Below are 16,488 nucleotides of genomic sequence, written 5' to 3'. Positions count from 1 at the left end.
ATCTCACTAATCGCCAAAGGGTTGAAACAGGAACGCACACAACAGAGCACCACAGACAAACCACTTAACTCAGACTGACGCCAGCTCACTAACAGTCACAGGAGACCCCCAGCTAACACCACCTAGCAGCACAACTTGTAACTACAAAGCATGCACGCGCAATAGGTCGGTTCGGTTATTTTTGGGTCCCCCCTCGTACACTAGAAGGGTTTTAAGAGTTTCAGTTCATTAGGACAGTGACTGGTGATTAATTGTGCTAAGTGACATGCTAAAACATGGATGAAAATCCTTAACCAGGCTGTTCTGGGACTTCTTCCACAAAGAAACATTTCCCAAGGAAAAGTATTTTGTATGGGTAAATACCTCTTCTTTCCAAGTGTGAGTAAGACAGAGATAACATTCACATCCAAATGTAGGGCACAATATTCCTGTTGCTGATCCCTTGCTGAAGCATTGCAACACCACACAGGGAACAGTTATAGAGATACAGACTTCACATCCAAATGTAGGACACAATATTCCTGTTGCTGATCCCTTGCTGAAGCATTGCAATGCCACACAGGGAACAGTTATAGAGATACAGACTTCACATCCAAATGTAGGGCACAATATTCCTGTTGCTGATCCCTTGCTGAAGCATTGCAACACCACACAGGGAACAGTTATAGAGATACAGACTTCACATCCAAATGTAGGACACAATATTCCCGTTGCTGATCCCTTGCTGAAGCATTGCAACGCCACACAGGGAACAGTTATAGAGATACAGATTTCACATCCAAATGTAGGGCACAATATTCCTGTTGCTGATCCCTTGCTGAAGCATTGCAACACCACACAGGGAACAGTTATAGATAGAGACAAGGCAGGAAGAAATTGTGAGCCTACTTCTACCCAATGAAGATGCTTTGCGACTTGTATCAGAATAACTTAAGTATTCAGAGGTTCACAAACATGGTCTAATCAAGGTCTTCTTCTTTTATACTGATGCAGTGGCACACTTTATACCATATAATTAATGATTTAACAAATGAAGCACTCTTTTCCCTAATTTGATTTCTCATATTATGTACTGTTATCATTAACCACGTCATGTGGCACTTTGTACTGTAGTGGGTATTACATCTCTACATGTCATGAATGTTTCCAACTACACCATTGTAGATAAAACGACAGTCGGCAATGCAAATTTGTACGTTGTGCTTGCTGGATCTTCAAGTTACTTCAGAGTGTGACAAGAAGGTGCTGACTGCTTCACAGCTGTCAGGGTTCAAGATTTTGTGAGTAAACATCATGGCAGGTCCTAGCAAATGTCAGTGACAGCAGTAGCATGCATCATGGCATATGGGCAAAGTCAGGTGCTGAGCGACCACATTTTCCATTTACTAACAAGCCTGGCAGAACTGTTAATTTAGAAGACACCAGCAACCCCCTGGAATATTTTACTTCTTTTGTACACCAGAAATTGTGGAACAGCCAGAGAAACAAATTGGTAGGCCAAAAAGTTTTTAGAAAAAAAAAGCCTACTCTTAAACAAAGATCTACAATCCATTACTGGAAGGAGATGAACAGAAATGAAATAATGACGTTGCTGGCATTCTTTCTGTTATAGGAACTTCAACACAAACTGGACAACAAGAGTCATTTTTTCTGAAGGAGAATTCTGCAAACATCCACATTTTTGGGCCTGTTCAACGATAGGAGGTTTTCATTTTGTTGACAACGAAAAGTGTCAACATCATGAAACAAGGTACAACTGCAAAAACTTTAAGGTGGGCCTGTGTGCTGCATCATTTCCAGCGTTACCATATGGCACCAAATTCTAGAGGTGTGAAAGGGGATCAAGGTTCAACAAGTGGCCAAGAAGTATCTGAATGTAAGGTTTCAGTGGCTAAAAAATGTACAATGGGTTGGTACTAAAAACTATACCATAATTATAAAGACCTTCACAGTATGTGCCAATGGAGTTGCAACATTGTTTCTGGTGGTATAATCCTTTTAGTGATGACTTCATAATCTGTACAAGATAATGCTTTTGCAGTTAATGTTTGGAAGAGCTTTTGTTGCACAGTTCATTCATCCACAGGAGCCCTGAGCTTACAAAGCAAGTACACATTTAGACCACATGGCATTAAGAAACATCTGTTATCAATGAGGCAGTCACAGCTGTAGTAGGTCCTAGTGAAATGTCACAAGAAACAAACATGTGGATGTGTGTTTAGGCTGGAGCTGGTTTTGTCTGTCAGCTTCTATTATCATGTTTCGTCTCTAAACACCAGACACTGGTCAGGACTGCATAATAGTCAGACATGCCTTTGTGATCATGTATTGGGAACTGAAATGTATGTCTGTGGCAACAATGGTGTAATTTTTTAAAATAAAGCCAAAGGTACAGAATTTTATAAATAAATATATATATATATATATATATATATACTTTAATGTAACAGCTATATAAGTAAAAATATTGATATATGAACTCTGATAATTAGTCTTTCAGAGACATTTTGTTTCATAGTTACATAACACATGGTTGAGATAGTGACATTTAAAAAGGGAGCAACAATTATAAAATTAAACACCACAGCAACAAATTTAAATATCCCACTGAAGGAGAGATGAGATCACAGAAAATATACCACTTAACTATGTAGTTAATAATGTGGATGTTGGTTGGTTCATTATGTACTAGGATTTCCATCATCCCCCAACATAACAAACATAATTACAAAAATTACACAAATTATGAATAGTCAAGTAAAACAGAAACAAAAAGAGGCTGAAACTGCATCAAGCCTTATTACATACTTGTGAAATAGATGAGTACATGGCAGCTTTCTGGCTGCTTCCATCTTCTCCCAACATATGGCACAGTTATCAGAATTTTCTGCAAGTTCTTCAGCGGAAGCCATTGGATAACTGAAAAGTTAAATGCATTTCTCAATATTTCAATACTTATAGTGGGCTGCTGTAAATAAATAATTCTGTATATTAATTATTTCACATGTGTTATTGCTCTCTATCAGTAACATATAACATCAACTCAAAAATATAGTTTCACAGCCGGTCTACCTTATGTCAGGAGGTAATTCAGGTGAAGAATATTAAGGGAACATTGGTTCTATTTCCAACTGCTGAGAAGCTATAGAGTTTTTAAGATGTGCAAAACAACAAACGCCCATTTCTCTGACACTTACATAAGACAGCAACACTAGTGAAGGTTTTGTGACCACTACTGATATCTGTTATACTTCTGGGTTCTGTGATGGCAACAGCAGGGCAGCAGTTGACAAATATCATAAACTTCACATGTAAAGAAAGCAGTCATAAATTTCACGTGTAAAAGTCGCCAAACTTATGAATGTAAGCTGACTGTTGCAGTGCAAGTTCATTAAGCGAAAAAAGAAAAGAGTAAAAATTAACACTCTTCGTTTTAGTGAAAATATGCAAATCAAGCATTCATATCATAAGCAATACCTGTACTTTATTTCGATACTGCTTACTGCCAATAATCTGAGATCAGATTTCAGACACTGTCTCACAAATTAAATGACTGTCATTTCTGTTGCTCTCAAAACAATCACATACAAGCCAAGAATGAAGAACTGTCTTTGTCAGCAGCAGACATTTCATTAACAAACTGTACTCGAGGCTGGTCATTTACCAGTGCTTTGTCCAGACTATTATACTTCACTAAGGTTGGACAGTAAGAGACCATGACAAAATATAATATTCTTTTTCAGAATGCACTTTGAATATGTAGTTCTTCCTTCTGTCCAGATCACGCCTTCATAGCATTTCAGAGCAATTAAATGTAAGTTCATGATGGATCAAATTCATGCAGTCCTCTGGGTACAGCAATGCATCCAATGATAAAAATTACAGATATTTTAGAGGTATCAGCTCTGAGAGAATGGTAAGTAAAAAAAAGTAAAGCTATCCCTGTAACAGGCCGTGAAGGCCCATAGGGTTGTGAGATGTTGAGGGTTCCACATTATCTACACAATAGGCTCAAAGATGGTGGTAAGGTTGTCAGCCTTACGCGCTGGCCATGCTTTACTCCCAAGGAAAATTATTTAATTCATTCCTGGTACTCATTTCTGTTAGAGGCTGAGTAAACCCTAGGGCCTAGTGCAGCTGGAAGCATTAGGACAATTGAAAAAATTTGATGATCTCATCAGGACTTGAACCCACGACCTTACGGCTTCTAGCATTGCCCCCATCTTTATATAGTACACTTCAAAAATTGGCCCAATACATCAGTGGATATAATATGCGATTGGTGCAAATATAAAATATACACAGCCAAGAATATGAACGGTGTATGGTGATGTGTTTTGACAGTTTAGTGAGCTAAGACTTTCTCAAAATAAATAACTTACTTTTGCTCCATGTGACTGAGCACCCAGAGGTAGTTGCGATGTTTTTTGATTCGTCGCTGAATCTCGTGGCATAGAAATCTGAGTTGCATGCAAATGACTAAGGATGCCATAGAAAGGAATATGTTGCTCCATAGAAGCATATGCAGGTGATGGATCAAGTCAATGAGAAGTGCTGCCAACTCAAAAACAAGCTCTGTGTAGTAGGCAACAGGTCCTCTCTTCTCCCACACTCGACCTCCACTCCCATCACCATGTCGCATATCGTACAGGTATAGTGCATAACGCAGGATCACATGAAGCGTCTGCACACTCAGCTGAATGCACTGTAACAGTGAAGGTACATTGCTAGCCTTCATTCCTCACATGCTGCATATATGCAATGTTCACTTACACATTACATTTTACATTATGCATAAAGATGCAGGATATTTGTTAGAAAGGCAATAGTTTTTCAGATTTTCAAGTAATTCCTCCTTTTATGAAATCCAAAGAGTCAGTACCATGTTCATAACAGTCCATTACTTAACCCTGTCCTAAGTTGGTTACATCCAGATCACATTTCCACACCCTAGTTCTCTAAGTTCTAGCTTAATATTATCCTTCAATCTATGGCCAGGTGTCCCATCTAATCTCTTTCCTTGCATGTTCCCACAAAAGTCATATCTCATGTGTGCTATGTGTCATGCCCACCCTCTTTGATCTGTGGGAACATCGCACATACTAACACGCGGTTTCGCTGGTCTAACAGACAGCACTCACTCCTAGTCAATATCACATTGCTGCACGTTGCTGCCACCACTTGTATTTATACAGCACTCAATGTCCAGCCCACCTGTAGATCATCACGTGCGCTAGCCAATCAGTGCTCACAATCGCAACTGCAAGTTTAAGCTCCGCCCAGCAAGCATGGTATAAAAGCGGAGCCCAAAGCTTGCAATCATCAGTGATCACATTCAGTATCAGAGTGATAAGCTCTTTACTGCGCCAAAGGCAGTTACCGCAACTCTCCAGCAACCGCGCTCTGCTACCAGACAGCTAACATAGCTGCTGCAGCTCTCCTGCAGCCACGCTCTGCTACTAGACAGCTAACGTAGCTGCCACAACTCTCCAGAAACCACGCTCTGCAACCAGGCAGCTAACGTAGTTGCCGCAATTCTCCAGCAACCTCGCTCTGTGACCAGGCAGCTAACGTAGTTGCCGCAACTCTCCAGCAAACGCGCCGTAGGTAGCTGTTCCTACAGTCGATTTCTGCCCCACGCAGCGACCACACAGGCACCACTGCATGACGTCCTCTCTGGACCCAAAGTCAAGGGCTCCCGCCAGATCACTTGACACCGGAGCTCCACAAGGCATTTGAAGAGTGCAAGGTGAGTTTGTCACACGCCACTCTACTGGCCCACCCCTATCCATCCGTGCCACTTGCACTCGTCACAGATGCCTCCACGTCCACCATGGGTGCCGTGCTACAACAGTGCGTAAGGAACACCTGGCAACCCCTCGCCTTCTTCTTGAAACTTTACCCGGCCCAACAGAAGTACAGCACCTACGACCGCAAGCTATACCTACGAAGCAGTCAAGCATTTCCGCCATATGCTGGAAGCACGTCACTTCACCATCTTCACCGACCACAAGCCAATCACCTACACCTTCCAGCAAAAGGGGGATAAATGCTCACCCCGGCAGTTCAACCATCTAGACTTTGTCTTCCAGTTCACAACCGACATACGACACATCTCTGGACAGGACAACATCATCGCTGACACCCTCTCTCGCGTCGAGTTCGTCACTGCGCCACCACTTTACGACGCACTTGCCGCATCACAGGACAGCAACGATGAACTCCGAGCACTACTGGGGTCACCCACCACCCTGCGGCTCTAGAAACTACCAATCCCTGGTACCGCAGTATCCATCTACTGCAACACGTCTACTGTGAGATCTCAACTGTACGTTCCAGCGCTTCTATGTCTCCAAGTGTTCCAGTCCATCCACGATCTCTCGCACCCAGGCACCAGAGAAACAGCAAAGCTGGTCGCACAGCGATTCATGTGTCCAGGCGTGCAGAACGATTGCCGCACCTGGGCACGTGCTTGCCAGTCCTGCCAGCGCTCCAAAGTCTCCCGTCACAGTTACTCCACTGGGCGACTTTACACCTCCGGCAGCCTGTTTTCTGCACGTCCATATCAACCTTGTGGGACCCCTTCTGATGTCAGCGGGCTACACATACTGCCTCACTGCAGTCGACCGTTTCACCCGCTGGCCAGAAGTCATCCCCATTCCAGACATCACAGCCGACACAGTGGCATGCACCCTACTGACCAGTTGGATATCATGCTTCAGTTGCCCGCAGACCATCACCACCAACCAGGGACGCCAGTTCAAATCTCAACTCTTCCAATCCCTGGCCAGGCTGTGCCGCATCCAGCTTTCATGTACAACTGCACACCACCCAGCAGCTAACGGACTCGTGGAACGCTTCCACCAGACATTGAAGGCAGCCATCATGTGCCATGCAGACCAACAGTGGACTGAGGCGCTTCCCCTGGTTCTCCTCGGAATCCGCACTGCATTCAAGGAGGACCTGCAAGGATCGGTAGCTGAGCTTGTGTACAGCGAGCCCTTAAGAATCCCCGGTGAGCTACTAACTCCAGCTACTGACCCCACATATCCAGCACACCTCATCACAGAGCTCCGCCAGCACATGGCCCGCCTCCTACCAGTCCCAGCAGCACGCCACACCTCCCCAGCTACTTTCGTGCACAGTGACCTCGAGAAGTGCACCCATGTCCTCCTTCAGCAGGACTCAACACGCCGAGCATTGGAACCCCATACAGTGGCCCCTACCAGGTCCTGTCATGGAGAGAGAAGATGCTGCAACTCCTCGAGCACGGAAGGCATGTCACTGTATCAGCCAACAGGGTCAAACCGGCCTACATCCTACAAGAGACAGACCGAGGGAACAGCATCAACCCACCCGTCGCAGCGACCCCGACCGTAGGACTACCTGCCATGCCAACACAGTTCCCTACAAGGATTACACGCTCCGGGCACCACATCCATATCCCCGCTCGCCTGAACATATGAGCATCAATTTTCGTGACGGGGGAGTGATGTGGGAACATCCCACATACTAACACGCGGTTCTGCTGGTCTAACAGACAGCACTCACTCCTTGTCAATATCACATTGCCACACGTTGCTGCCACCACTCGCATTTATACAGCACTCACTGTCCAGCCCACATTTACATCGAGTGCGCTAGCCAATCAGCGCTCACAATCGCAACTGCAACTTTAAGCTCTGCCCAGCAAGCATGGTATAAAAGCGGAGCCCAAAGCTCGCAATCATCATCTGGTCATGAGCCCCAGCTCAGGCTCGACACCAAGAGAGACAGACTGACTGACCGTCAGTTGCAACATGACTTTGACTTTGACGCAATCATCAGTGATCACATTCAGTTCAGAGCGATCGGTCACCAGAGTGATGAGGTGTTGACTGCGCCAAAGACAGCTGCCGCAACGCTCCAGCAACCGCGCTCTGCTACTAGACAGCTAATGTAGCTGCCACAACTCTCCAGCAGCCGCGCCGTAGGCAGCTGTTCCTACAGGCGCACGCAGCACCACATTACCGGCCAGACAAACCATTAAATTTATACAATTTAATATATGCAATTGTTACAGATTTACATGTTGTCTTTTAGAACATCAACAATCCCATAGATCTCATCACCTAATAATATTTGAAAAGTATAAATTATGAAGCTCTTCATTATATAATTTTCTCCATTAATCTCTTTCTTCCTCCCTTAGGTCCTAATAGTCACGTGAGCATTTGTTTTCAAACATCTTCTCAACTGAGGAGAGAGAATACAATGATATTAAACTGCTCAGATTATAAGTAACTACATTTATACAAAAGTACACTGCACATCCTCATAACTACTTCAATACACAAGACACAAACACTGTCTTCATAAACCAATTGCTAACCTCTTATGCTTTCAGAAATGGGCATATTATGCTGGAATCAACATTTTTAATAACCTGCCATCTGATCTCAAAGGTCTTATGAATGAAAGGGCACGATTTAAAATAGCACTGAAACGATACTTAAATACACATTCATTCTACTCTGTTGATGAATACCTATTGTCTAGAAAATAACTTATGTATCTTTAAATAGCCTTGTGTGTAGTCACTGTGTATTCTTGGTTTCTCTTGTGTGAGAACTCCACTGGGTCTGTACATGTGTTTTGTATTTATATGACATATTCCACATCCTACAGTCATTTTGACTAACTTTGGATCCATGGAATGCAATGCAATGTAATGTAATGTAATTTAATGTAATACAAACAACTAAATTAGGGCTCCCTGCTTTCTATGAGCATGATAAATAGCACATCTATAAGTGATCTGAGCTTATGACACATAAATAACATTGAGGGCAAATGGATATAAATGTGTGCCATTGTCATCATCAAACTGCCACAGTGCAGGCCATTTCTTGATCTGTTCAGATCCTGGTTGTCTCTTCAAAAGTGAGTGTCTGTACTACTTAATTACTTAGGCTAGTGCCTCTCTCAGCATTCTTCAAAGTAATAAATCTATCTGTTTCAGTTGTTCAGTTTTGACTCAACTTTTAATACAACCAAGATAACTTGGTTCTGTTTGTATATTATTTTATGTGTTTCATAAATTACAACTCAGAATCAATGATTCTGTATCTTTAGCCTTCACTGGCCAGTCTTCTGTATAACAGGGGAGAATTCTGGGAATGAACATGCAGGCTTCATATTCTGCATTTTTATTCTTGTACTTTTACCAAATTATGATTTCCATTACAAAAAGTGATGACGTACACTTTCTTCATATTACACGTTTCTTCGTGTTAATTACATAATTATTTTCAAACATTATATGGACTTCAAGAAATACACCTTTGACAGACAGTACATTCTTAAAACCCTGTTAATTCACATTATAATGATATAGATATCAATAAGTATCACTGAAATCATTAAGACTGTACCTCAGCCACCATGAAGGCAAAGGTATTGAGGCCTCCAAAGAAGCCAACAGCAACACAGATGAGGAACATGACACCTGAAAGCATCAGGATGCTGGCCAGGAGACCCAACAATCGAATGTGGCTCCATCCAGGGGTGGTAGGTGAGAATGATAACTATTAACAAACACACATACAAATAAAAAAATAGTAACTTCTAGTCCTCTATGCAGGCCAATGACATAATTTCCCTTATAGGCTTCAATACTGTAGTATTGAACTACACATCCAGGGTGGACTCTAACATGGGTAACATGGTATGAGGCCTGATCAAGGAGTATGAAGACTGAACCTCCAAAATTAAGATACCGTATTTACAAGTACACTTCTTCGGCATGTCCATATTAATTCCGCAGGAAGCACCTCTTAGAAAATGGCAACAGCTGCTCCATTTCTTTATGTGCAACAGTTTGCATCTCAACAAACATTTTACCTTTGAAAGTTTTTTAAGTTTTGCAAACAGAAAAATGTCACAGGAGCCATCTGTTCTATCCTGACACTTGCTGGAAAGGACCAAGAAGAATGAAAGGCCTAGGTCAGAATTATCATTCTTTGTCTAAGAATCGAACAAGGAACCTACATTCCTACTGTGATAAGCTACAACATATGTGACAATACTGTCACATGTATGAGTGACTACAGATGGAGTTTTGGATTGGATATTGGATTTAATGACCTCATAATTCCATAACTTAATTATAGCGCCATCGCTAATTTACACACACTTAACAAATCGCTGTGTGCATGCTAAGCCTTTTCCAGCCCTGTGTCTTCACTAGTAGTTGCCTGGTAACGGTTTCGAACAATGTCTATTCCTCTGCTTCCAGGCTCAAGTCCTCTCTGAATGGCAGCTCCCTTACAACTGAACTATTTTTTGCTTCAACTGTCCTTATAACCCCTTTGCACAGACCGAGTAGAAAACACAATTTCCAACAGTACCTCTATTGTTACATGCGTGTCCGTTGCCGTGGGAACGTGTTTACCGAGCTGTTGCCTAGAAACGGCTCTAGTATATTTGCCTATATCGCGGTTGTTGCATAGTACTGACTCTACATGCTACGCTGCTCCCTCCTTAAGGCTGTTCATCCCGAATGACCTACAGGCGTACCGCCATTTCTTTTCCAAGGGCTGTGCTTACGATGTCTGTGCTTGGTCTCACCTTCCTACCCGTAGCTCGGTTTTCACGGTGGTTACTCGCCAACCGCTCCCTCCTTAAGGCCGTTCGTCCTGAGCGGCTCCATGATAGCAGTTGCCACGTGTTAGTAACTCCCACCGGGGTTTTGGATTGGAGATTGGATTTACTGACCACTTTAACATGTGACTAGTGACTACACTTAATTATAGCGCCATCGCTGATCCCCACACTTTACAAATCACTACAGCACAAAGACTAATATTCTCAGTCTATTACAGTCTCCACTCGCCGTTGCCTGGTAACGGCTTCCAATGGCGGACGTTCCCCTTAATCTAGGCTCCCCAAATATCCCTGTGCCTCAGCTATCAGTTCTAACAACAATGGCTCAAAATGACTGAACTGCAGTTCTCTGACTAATTCCCAGGCTGGCGGCCATCTCACAACAACCAAATTAATTGCTGTAAGTTTCTAGATTTATTGAAACAAAACAACTTTCAGCTACAGTCTCTTTGAAATTAAAAATAGGTGGTTACTTCCTTTATGGAAACAGTGATTCAATACACAGCAGAAAAGTGCATGCTAAGCACTCAAGCATTTTACAAAAGTAGCATTAGCCATTCTCTGTCAACATAGTCTCTTCTTTACGACAACACCGAAAACCGCTGTTTATGTTCTGACTGACTAGGAAAGAAATATGGGCACTAATGGAGAAATTTACGTTTCGTGAGAATGGCTTTAATGAACCAAAGGAATATTTAAGCCCATAACATTATAATTAAATCATATTATAATGCACTGTAGGAGAATAGACTGCAAAGTTTGAATTCATACGGACATAAGCAAGGGCAGATAAGACAATACAACACAATAACACTCACATATTCAAAGCGATCCTTGCAGAGCTGGGCTAGAAGGTGGAGGAATCCCAGCACTGAGAACCAGGAGCACCAAAGTACTACTTCATCCATGTACTGTACATTTATGACTCCAAACACAAAGATAAACTTGTAGAAGACGAAGTTCCAAAACTTGTCCTTGATGTGCTGCTGTTCAGATACTCTGAGTTCCCCAAACACAAGCTTCTGGATGAATTTTCCAAGCAGGATGAGGCAGCAGTACGCCATGTTGATCAACGTCTACACATAACAAAATGATGACTCATTTATTGGTGTATGGCACAAATTTTGGATGCTTAAGTCAAAGGAGATAAGACGGATGGTGCTCTCCTAGCACAGTAGCGGAGATAAGAAATACAAGAATTTAGCCAGAAAACCTCAAGACAATAAATCATTTGTGAGGATAATACTAAAACTAACTTTAAAGAAACAGGATGTTTGACTGGATTCAAATGGTTAAGGAGAGGATCCAATGATGGGCTATTTAGATTCCACAAAGCTGTAAAATTTCTTTACCGCCTCAGAGACTAAACTTCTCTAGAAAGACTCTGCATTATGCAGTTCGTCAGTTAGTTAGTTGGGCACACATTTTCGTAACACAAAACTGGAGTGGGCAAGATGTGGGCCTTCAAACTATTCAGTATGACGTGCAGCAATATATGGATATTTTAACAATACAACTCTTGATTAACACTTACTTCCATGTATATAATACAGAAAATGGATTGTAATTACAAAATACAAATAAATCATATGTGAGATTTTGAAGGAATTGTAAGATTCTGGGGCCCTTAATACCTATATCTGTAATTTTAATTTATTGCAGCTACAACCATGTACAAGAAAGTCAGTCTGGGTCCACTACTGACTAGACTCTAGTGCAGTGTTTCTCAACGACCGAGTCGCGGCCTGGTACCGGGCCCTGGCCTTATAAAAAAGAATTTACCGGGCCGCGGTCTCATTCCTAGGCTCTTAGTCTAGGGCTCCCTTAATAAACACGTGTGATTTAGAAATTTCGCACACACGCACGCACACAAAACATTAATGATATTTGTGAAGTACTTTTTCTATTAAATTGCATGTTCGGAGTTTAGTGTGGCTTTTAGGAATAAAAATTAATTCAGTACGTGTTACCAGCCCATTTTTAAACGGCCGAAGGAAAAAGTGCCATGTCCGTTTAGGAGGCTGCAGTGCCTTATTTGGGAAATGATGCACTAGAGAGTCTGTTTATTGCACGTCCTAATACTTTGAGAACACCAATTAGAGTTTAGAATGTCATTATCTTTTAGCATATTTATAAGCAGACTTACGCAGAGTAAACATGAACCTCTGGCTACGTTAACAGTTGTTTAACTGCAGCCTCGCCAGTCAGCAGTCAGTCAAAATAACAAATAACAAAGCCTATTTAAGGAAGAACAGGAGCGATAAGACCAGTAAAAAGATAATCCAATCAATTCTAAATCTTGGAACAGAACCTGAAAGTGTGAAGGTAAAAAGATGAAATATTGGTTTTAAGTCAACAATTACAGACATGGTGACGGCGAGAAACGTTGACATTATATCCAATAAATTTAACATACACAGTATACGTACTTCATGTTATTCTCGAAAATAAAATACAGTGGAACCTCGCTTAATGAGCATAATCCGTTCCAGAATCTTACTCGTAATGCGAAACAATTTTTCCCATATAAATTAAGGTAAAATACGATTATGAGTTCCATGCCGAAAAAATACTAAACAAATTTTATGTATAACGTTTATACAAAGAAAATTATATATACATTGTTAAGGAGCGTGAATCATCTTCATCTTTTCGTCTATGCGGAATGAACCAACCTGGAATGCGAATTCGATTTGCAGAAAAAAAAATCGAAATAATTAGTTTATTATTTATGATACATATCTAATTCTTTTTTACTAGAATGCTGTCTAGAGACATTTGTTTTTGCCAATGCTTCAAAATTTGGTGAAAATGTGATACAGCATTATAATTAAATAAATTTGTAGCACGCATAGCCACTGCCTTATTAGGGTGATGCTTCTCAATGTACGATGCAACAGTTTCCCATGCTTTCAGCATTTCTCTTATTGCACCAGAAGATTGTTGCTTTGCTGTTACCTTCTCTGACAAACTCTCCTCCACAACTTCTTGCTGTGAAACACAATGCAACTCCATAAGCTCTTCGGTGTTTAGCTTTTGGCTGTGCTCTTCCACAAGCTCATCGATATCACTGTTATCAACCTCCAGCCCCATGATCCTGGCCAAAGACACAATCTCGTTGACTACAGGCTCAACAGGTACTACTCAAATCCCTCAAAGTCACATTCGACAACACTCTCCAGCCAAAGCTTCTTCCAAGCAGAAGTGAGGGTTCTCTTGGTAACCCCTTCCCGCGCCTTTTTGATCATCTTGAGGCAGGCAACGATGTGGAAGTGATATTTCCAAAACTCTCTGAGAGTGAGATTGGTCCCTTCAGTCACCTCAAAACAACGCTCGAAGAGTGCTTTAGTGTACAACTTCTTAAAGTTAGAAATAACCTGCTGGTCCGTAGGCTGGAGTAATGGAGTGGTGTTGGGAGGCAGAAACTGGCTCTTGATGAATTTAAATTCTTCAAGGAGGTCATCTTGTAGGTCTGGAGGATGGGCAGGAGCGTTGTCCATAACAAGCAAGACATGGAGTGGCAGATTCATCTCAAGCAAATACTTTTTCACAAAAGGACCAAACACTTCACTGATCCAATCAGTAAAAAGGTCACGTGTCACCCAAACCTTGTTGTTGGACCTCCACATCACATTTAGCCGGCTCTTCTGAACTTTACACTTTCTGAAGGCTCGTGGAGTTTCTGAATAGTAAACAAGCAGCGGTTTAATTTTCAAATCGCCGCTTGCATTGGCACAAAATAGCAGCGTGAGACGGTCTTTCATTGACTTATGGCCGGCCAATTCATTATCCTCTGCTGTTATATGGGTTCACTTCGGTATCTTTTTCCAGAAGAGACCCGTCTCACCACAATTAAAAACCTGTTGCGGCAGGTAACCCTCAGAATCTACGAGCTTCTTGAAGTCGCCAATGAAGTTCTCTGCTGCCTTTGTGTCGGAGCTTGCTGCTTCACCGTGCCTTACACGCTGTGGATGCCGGTTCATCTCTTAAACTTCTCGAACCACCCACGGCTTCCCTTAAATGCTTCTTCGGCTGTTGATGATCCTGGCATCTTCTTAACGAGGTCGGCGAAAATCACTTTCGCCTTCTCACAAATGATGTTCTCGTTAATAGTGCCTTGCAACTGCTTTTCGTTCATCCAAATGAGCAACCTTTCAACATCGTCGAGAATACGTAACCGTTGCGTAGATATTCTTGTCACTCCGTTTGAAGCATCTGTCTCCTTAATCTTGCCCTTCTTCTTGAGGATAGTGCAAATCGTTGATGTAGACCGATTGTATGTGCGTGCTAGATCAGCCACACTCACACCTCGTTCTCGCTTTTCACTGATTTTACGTTAAATTTCTAAGGTTATTTTTATTCTCTTATGGCTGTCTTTTTACGGCTTTTTCTTCGGGGACATTTTTGCAAGGGTTATTAAACTTTGCACAAAAAAAATCAGAACTAATATGTCTGAACACAAGTTTTGAAAAATGTGTGATCACAAGGGACACTAAGATGCTAGCGGAACGAGTGGTAAACACAGACTGATGTAGCAGGCGCACAATCCGGGTCTTCCCATCTCGTCACTCGTTATGCGAAACGTCGCCCAATAAGCGAGTATTTTTTTTGGCAATTTGTTTTGCTGGTTATGCAAATTACTCGTTAAGCGAGGTTCCACTGTACTACTAATACTAAGAGGAGTAGTAATAATAAACAGGAGCGAATGGAAGTCATTCAACATCATTAAAATATATCCTAGAAAAACATTAAAGGGCGAACTTTGTAGAAGCCGGCCATTCTGGGAACAGCATAAGCTTAGAGGAAAATTGTAACATAACGTTTTATTTAATTTTAAATTATTGCGTGATGAACCTGAATGACAAGATATGACGACGGCCTATGGGCAGGATAAGATGTATAGGGCGTAAAACCTGCAAACAATAAAAATAATCTGAATCAAGCAGAAGCCGATACTAAAATCCACGAAGGAGCGCTGAATGAAAGTCCCTGAGTTACTGAGCTTCAAGCTTAATTTAAAGACTTCATGAGAGAAAGGCAGTGGGAAGCCCTGTGAAAGGCGGTCCAATCAATTGTGAGTCTCGAAACGGCCCCTGGTGGCCTAAGCGACCACCCTTCCTTCTATCCTGCCTATACACGTATAACCAAGCCAATTCCCCACCGTAAACGCTTCAACCCGGAAGATGGAAGCATCAATATCCTAGGAAACGTGGGCATTTTCCTAAAAGATTAAATGGTGTCAAAACCTGGAAGGCCATAATTTGAATAACCACAGCTCTGAAAATCTCAGAACTTACCGTATTTACGCATGTATAGGCCGCACATTTTTTGCCAAAAATTCAAGAGGAAAACTGGGGTGCGGCTTATATTCGAAATCACACTTCATTTAAAAAAATATATATTCATAATTAGTAATACAGGGTGTTCAAAGATCGAGGAAACCGGGGCAGCAGCGTAGAGCGGATGGAACGTTTCTCCGCGACTACTGTGCCCCGCCCCGCTAGCGAGAGTGCAGTCATGTCGCTGATACCCTTACATCAGTTTCTGTACATGCACACATTTATAAGAATACTGTAAAAAGATAACACAAACTTACCGTGCTTTATAACAGGTGCTGAAAGTGACCCCTTTCTGCTTGCAAACATGCTTCGCATCGCATGAATAAATTATGCGACACTTTCTGAAGTTGGTCCACGGTAACTGAACCATATTACTGTTCATCACTTGACTCGTTACTGTCGATGTCGCTCTCGCTCGAAGTTTCGCTGTCAGGTGATGTCAGCCATACAGCGTCATTTTCAGTCCCGTCCATTGCGTTGGAAATGGATGTGACTTTAGAACTTT

At 42.1% G+C, this 16,488-nt stretch overlaps 1 protein-coding gene across 1 annotated transcript in view; it reads right to left on the bottom strand.

Annotated features, from left to right (window-relative positions):
- Positions 1–16,488, bottom strand: part of LOC111873849 (E3 ubiquitin-protein ligase AMFR) — an 80,717-nt gene that overhangs the window by 31,277 nt on the left and 32,952 nt on the right. Inside the window, exons 2-5 of the mRNA XM_023868880.2 lie at positions 11,463–11,720; positions 9,414–9,566; positions 4,383–4,705; positions 2,809–2,919 (exon numbers count right to left, since the gene is read on the bottom strand). Of these exons, the coding sequence (XP_023724648.1) occupies positions 2,809–2,919; positions 4,383–4,705; positions 9,414–9,566; positions 11,463–11,720 (845 nt within the window). The remainder of the gene's footprint in view (positions 1–2,808; positions 2,920–4,382; positions 4,706–9,413; positions 9,567–11,462; positions 11,721–16,488) is intronic.

The sequence above is a fragment of the Cryptotermes secundus genome, unplaced genomic scaffold, assembly GCF_002891405.2.
Source record: "Cryptotermes secundus unplaced genomic scaffold, Csec_1.0 scaffold414, whole genome shotgun sequence".
NCBI classification, from domain to species: Eukaryota; Metazoa; Arthropoda; class Insecta; order Blattodea; family Kalotermitidae; genus Cryptotermes; species Cryptotermes secundus.
The sequence above is the reverse complement of the archived record's forward strand: the minus strand, read 5'-3'. Positions and strand labels throughout refer to the sequence as shown.